This window comes from Agrilus planipennis, unplaced genomic scaffold (genome assembly GCF_000699045.2).
Source record: "Agrilus planipennis isolate EAB-ADULT unplaced genomic scaffold, Apla_2.0 scaffold4, whole genome shotgun sequence".
In the NCBI taxonomy this organism is placed as follows: domain Eukaryota; kingdom Metazoa; phylum Arthropoda; class Insecta; order Coleoptera; family Buprestidae; genus Agrilus; species Agrilus planipennis.
Window position 1 is genome coordinate 1,450,694 of NW_020442463.1, and position 6,277 is coordinate 1,456,970.

The 6,277-nt window shown below is 31.7% G+C and overlaps 1 protein-coding gene and 1 long non-coding RNA gene across 2 annotated transcripts in view; one reads left to right on the plus strand and one right to left on the minus strand.

The window, feature by feature from the left end:
• LOC108735978 (rhodopsin) overlaps positions 1 to 2,423 on the plus strand; it is a 23,323-nt gene extending 20,900 nt beyond the window's left edge. Inside the window, exon 5 of the mRNA XM_025980842.1 lies at positions 2,183 to 2,423. Coding sequence (XP_025836627.1) covers positions 2,183 to 2,309 — 127 coding nt within the window. The 3' untranslated portion in view covers positions 2,310 to 2,423. The remainder of the gene's footprint in view (positions 1 to 2,182) is intronic.
• The window catches only part of LOC108735979, a 49,865-nt gene that overhangs the window by 1,120 nt on the left and 42,468 nt on the right, over positions 1 to 6,277 (minus strand). The window lies entirely within an intron of this gene.

Genomic DNA, 6,277 nt, shown 5'->3' on the forward strand with positions numbered 1-6,277 from the left:
AGCATACGTAATCCTAAAATGTAGCATCGTACTACAGATGGCGCTCACCACGCCATTTGTAGTATTTCCTAATGTTTAATTAAGCATTTTCCATAGGTTCCTGTGTTCACTACTTATGCTTATTTTTACACATAAACACATAAAAGTATAATTTAATAATTTTTATTATTTTGTAAAATTTTCCAATAATAAAAAGAATTAATTAATTCGAAAAAAAATAGTTTTAGTGCACAATTATAATATTTTTTTACTCGATTTATTCATACAAATTGAATTAAAAATATTTTACATTAAAGCTGCTTGCTGCAGTATTAGTGACTAAGTGACTTAAGTACAAATGAGAAGTTATAGAATTCGTATCGCAATTAACTTGTTTCGATTCATGCAATTTGAAGAACTTAATAATATGTGAGTAAGTTCATGTTTAGCAGCTTGGAGGTCAAGAACAAGTCATTGAGAGATCAAAAAAAAAAAAATAAGAATATAAAAAACAAAATAAGACAAATTTTCCTATGTCAAGTCTGACAGAATAATCGAGACTTTAAGCGTACGTTTTATAAAAATTAAAAAAGTGATTACATTTTTCAAGGAGTTTGCGTTCTTCTAACCTTATTAACATACATATTGTTTCGACCGAAAGCTGAATTTGAGCGACCCGCCAGGGCAGGAAGATATCTGAATAAGTGCTAATTGTTCCGATTAGCCCAATTTTATCGATGTTGTTACCGGCTTTCCTTTTTGTGAAAAGAGTTCACACGTCTTTAATTATACCAAAATAATATACTAGAGAGTACCGAATGCTAATTGCCCATTTGTAAAACAGAACAAATTTCTTTTATTTTTTATTTATTTTACAACTTATAATATAGTGAATTTTAACTGTAATACATTGTGCAACCTTAAATTCAGTAAAAAAGAAGGCTTGTAATGATTATATGAAATTTTTTAATTATATAAAAGCCTTAATAAATAAAAATAATGGTCAGTTAAATATTAACACCGTTAGAAGTGAAACTTTTTATGGGATGTTTAAACTGTAAACGATTAAACAAAATAACTTGTACGGAACACCTGGTTTATGAAAAATATCGATATTCGGATATCTATAAATAACACTAGTAAAAAGAAAAAAAAATAAATAAACTTAAATAAAAACAAAAAGGAAGTAAATACCTATTTCTAATGACTCCGGAACGAAGGGGACAGGAGGGCCAAGTGCCTCTTTCGAAATCAGACAAGAGGGAGGGGGGCTTTTGGAAATTTCTCTATTTCATAAGTTTTGTTGATAATTTTGTAAAACGAATCCAAGGCCTTAAAACTCCATTGAAACATTGTCAAATCGTGCCATTTTTTCTTTTTTTCGAATTTTTTATGACATACGTACTCCACTTCTTATTTAAGAATACTTAGCTGTTGTATTGTCTATTTTCTTTGATGTGTTTCTCTCAAGCCTGTTTTTCATCATCTTCTATTAACTGGACCTGTCCTCGGATGTTTCTTGTGACCACTGCCATTCTTTTTTTTTGTTTCCAGTTAATTTCATCAATTTTCTATGTATCATCATCATCATCATCATGTTTATTATTCAGTTCTTCCATTTCACGGCAGTTTTCTTCCAACTATCTTTTATGTGGTGTTCTATGTATTTGCTATTCCAACTGTATGGGTTAATCTTCTTGTATTTACCTTTATCTTCTATAAAGTTTACGTTTTTCTGGATCATTCATAGTTTTCTTCTCGTTTTTGTTCGCATCGCGTTCCCGAGCAACGAGAATCATTGATTTATCTTATTTCAGCTCTTGTCAATATTTACTGCTGATACTTTGGAATTTGTGTTTAAAAAGTTTGTTTGAAAATGTTCCTTTTTAAGCCTTTTGTGTTTTAAACTTTTGCTTTTGTTACTTGTCGTCACGATTTTTTGTACAGTTGCAATTTAAAAAAGTTACGAACAGTTGAACTGCAGGCGAACATAATAATTTTGAGGACAGGTATGCATTAGGCAATAGAGACAAATAAAATCTTCTGCAAGATATTTGTTTTCCAAAAGAAATACAATAACTTAAAAAAGAAAACTAATTGATTAGGTATGAAGATAACGAAAACTCTATACATAAAAAGGCAATAATTCCTCGATTATAGTTGTTGACTTATCTTTGATTTAATATTATTTTTTAAATTTCAGCCACCCTAAATACAAGCAGGCATTACACAAGAAATTCCCATCCTTGTCTTGCGCAGGACCCGCTGACGACGCCACTTCGACAGCGTCCGGAGTCACAAGCGTTAGTGAAGAAAAATCATCAGCGTAATAAAAAGAAAAAAACCGGCCGACGACTAAAGGAAAACAATTACTGTACATACAAAGACAAACCTGTGAATGACGTTGTTAATTCTTTTATTTTAATAAATCATTGCAAGCATAATATGTCGCCTATTAATTTTGTTTTGCCACTTTTATTACTAACGAAACATCTTGGAAATTAGCAAGCCAAGATGATATTATTATGCTCATAAAACTTTAAGTGAGAAGTAATAAAAAGTGTTTAAAGTGATATAATAATAAACAAAGAAATTACGTTTAAGAAACCAGTTGAGTAATGTTCAGGATCTTAAAGACTATAAAGCTATATTTAAACTACATGTTTCGGCATCTTTTAAAAAGACAAAATGGGTAAGTAAATAACTGAAGAGAAGTTGTGGATTTCTTACAACGGTACGAATGGAGTAGGGGCCTTATACCAGAATTCATTTATTTAAGGTCGACAATGTCACAAGATCGGCTGAATAACATTTTTGCATCGCGCAACTGAACGATTTTTGTGTAATTCAGGTTGTTATATAATATAATAATCCTTTCAACAATTTTTTCCAGTATTTATCCTTTTTTATCCCCGCTCCTCTAGATTACGTTATACGCAGATAATCTTTCATTCTCTGCTGTCTTCATTTCGTCCGTCTCACCTTTCTTACCCGATCCACCACCCACCCATTCCTATGATTCCTGAAAGGAGACTGAAGTAAGTCTTCCGCCCTACTTCCGGCGTAGTCCAGAGGGACTGTCTGCCCACCAGCATTACTGGCTGGTAGGAATGAAGCAGCCAAGTTTTTTTTCCAGTCAACCTTCTAAGTCTACAAATTTTTTTGTAACTCAAATTATTAGGCAGTTACTCCTTATAAAAGTTGCTCCTCTTAAGTCACATTTTTAAATTAAAAAAATTAAGTTTTAAACTAGTAGTTGCCAAAATTTCAACTGTTAATGTTAATAAACAAATAAATGGTAGATTTAACAAAGAAAAAATTATATCTGCCCTCAATCAACCAGGCCCAACGTACTTATGTATTTTCCTTTAAATTTGTGTAAAAATACCAGTTACTCGAATATCAATGTTTCAAACTTTTACTAATAATTTATTATAAAGCTCTTTACAATAAGCCATAGTTAAAAATCCAGTACACTTAACAAAGTCTTTTTCAATTTCATTCAAAGTATCTTTGAAACAAATGGTTCAACAAAAAAAATGGTTCAACTGATTCAACCATTTTTATCAACAAGAACTGCCTCGTTTTGCTATCAAATTTCGATTGCTTTTAATAAAAAATTTCTCGTTAACTAAACGACATTCTTTTATGAAAATTTTAAGGCAATTTTCAGGTAATAAAAGTTACGCGATCTGAGAGTTTCAACCGTTTTTCTCGACGTGAAAATTTTAGATCATTTCGACCGATTTTAGCGATTATTTAAACAAGTTACGAACCGAATTTGTACGCAATACATCTGAAGTTTTTATCATCTACATGCAGTAAAATTTTTATGTCTTCATGATGCGATCAATACCACTAAAGACAGGACGACTGTAGGGATAGATATACAGGGGCAAAAGATTAGTATGCCTAGATTTGCAGATGGTACAGCAATATTAGCATCTAGCAAGGAGGAGTTAGAGATAGCTTTAAATAAAATGGAAGCGGTATTGACAAAACAGTATTGCATGAAAATAAATAAAAGTAAAACTAAAATACTGGTATGCAAGGGAAGAAAAAGTAGGGAAAGAGCGAATATAAAGATAGGAGACGAAAAATTAGAAGAAGTGGCTAATTTTAGATATCTAGGAAGTCACATAAGTCAGGACGGAAGGAGTGTAGAGATATAAAGCAGAGGATAGGGCAGGGCAGGGTCGAGTTGCCTTCAACAAAAAGAATTCACTTTTGTCATCGCGAACGGTTAATTTATAAATTCGAAAAGGATTGTTAGAGGTATATGTCTGGAGGATAACGCTGTACGGGTACAAAACATGGACGGTGAGCGCGACGACAAAGAAATGAAGAGGTGTTAGAAAGAGTAGGAGAATAGAGGACTCTACGGAAGTCAATAAGAAATAGGCGAGATAAGACACCTTCACAGGCAGGAACAATAAGTTAGAATTAGAGACTTATTGGAAACAGGAGTTAAGAAGGAGTTTAGGTAAACCTAGATTAGATTACTGTTCACGAATAGTTAAGGATGTGGGATGTTCTAGTTTTAGAGAAATGCAAAGATTAGCTCAGGATAGAAAAGAGTGGACTGAAAGTCTTATGACGGTGATGAATAAAAATCATAAAACTACGTTCAAAAAAGTACTTTTTTACGAATTTTAAAAATGGGATAAGATTCAGTGGCATATTTCTAACAAATACATCTACCGAATTTTTCATTCCTCCAATTGTTAATATGTTAGTATGTTATGCATTTTGACTGATTCCGCTGGTCTACTACTTTATGACAGCAATACATTATAGCGTACTTGAACATTGTCACCATTGTGACTTCAAAGACTGAAAAAAAGCTATAAAAAGATTATAAATAATTTCGCATCTGTATAACAAACGTATTTGATAAGAAAAATAACTCTAAGCAAACATGTTTACGGCTTTTTAAATTGTCGAAAACGGATACGGTGCCAGATGATGTACTATTTACTCTACGACATCACGCAAATACGCCATTTAGTGGAAGAAATTAAACGCTACTAATGCGAATACATTTACTTATATAAAAAACCAAACAAACACTTATTGTATTATTAATTGAATCTAATTTCGTTGGTATTCAAAATTCAAATTGTGAAAAATGACTCTAATCTCGCCAATTAACCAACGATGTGTTCTGTATTTGAACTTTCTTTATTGTAAAAGCGACGTTTCGACTGTCTATTTCAGTCATTTTCAAGCTACAAAATTTAAAATTACAATAGTAAGTTTCCATTTTTCAATCACAACATTTTGACAAAAGTAGTAAAACAAAATATTATACCTCGAATTTCTATCATTGCTTACATCTAATGCCGACTAGTATCACAATTGGTTTTAACAAAGGTTTTCATATTAACAAACTTTGTTTTTTTTAATAAATAGTAACAATAAATAAATTTATCACAATCAGTTTTTGGTAGTGTTTACAGTCAAACTATCGACACGTCAAGAGGCAAGGTTTGTAAAGCGCTGGTTTTCTCTCGCAAGCAATGGTACATACACATTATTCAAATTATCAGTGTCCGCGAATTAATACAATTTTTGTTTTTCTTAATATGTATCATTTCTGAAATTAATCTTTTTTTCTCGTTATGTTCTTTTTCTAAAATTTTAACGTCCCATTTGAAATCGTGATTATTGTTTATTCTGTGTTCAGTGACTATTGCATGACGTTCCGGTTTTTGTGAAATGTTTGTTTTATGTTCTTTGATTCTAGTTTTTAATCTTCTATAATTTTGACCTATATATATACACTATTGCAATTAGTATCTGCACAATCAATTTGATAAATGTGTCTGGTGTTCTCTGACCGTTTTGTCTATAACGTTGTTTAGTTTGTTGTGTAACGAGTTTACAACATTAAAATCAATTTTGATAGTTGAGTTGATATGTGGAACACTAGCATTGTTCAAGTTATCACTAAGGAATTTAATTCTTCTACCGATATGTTTGTTGACAAATTTCTTTGGGTAACTGTTAGCTGACAAAATATCTCTGACTTTTTGAATGTTTGTTTTATTTAAGGCTTTTCAGACAATTTAAATGCTTTATCAACGAGATTGTAGACCATTGCTGCTTTTTGGTGAGTTGGATAGAAGGAATTATAGTTTAGAACCCAGCCCGAAAACGTTGGTTTTTGATACCAATTGGTTAATAGTTTGCCGTCTTTTCTCACCACTTCAACATCCAAGAAATAGAGTTTCTGGTCTACCTCTCGTTCATGCGTGAATTTCAAATGTTCATCAGCAGAGTTGAACACATCTATCAA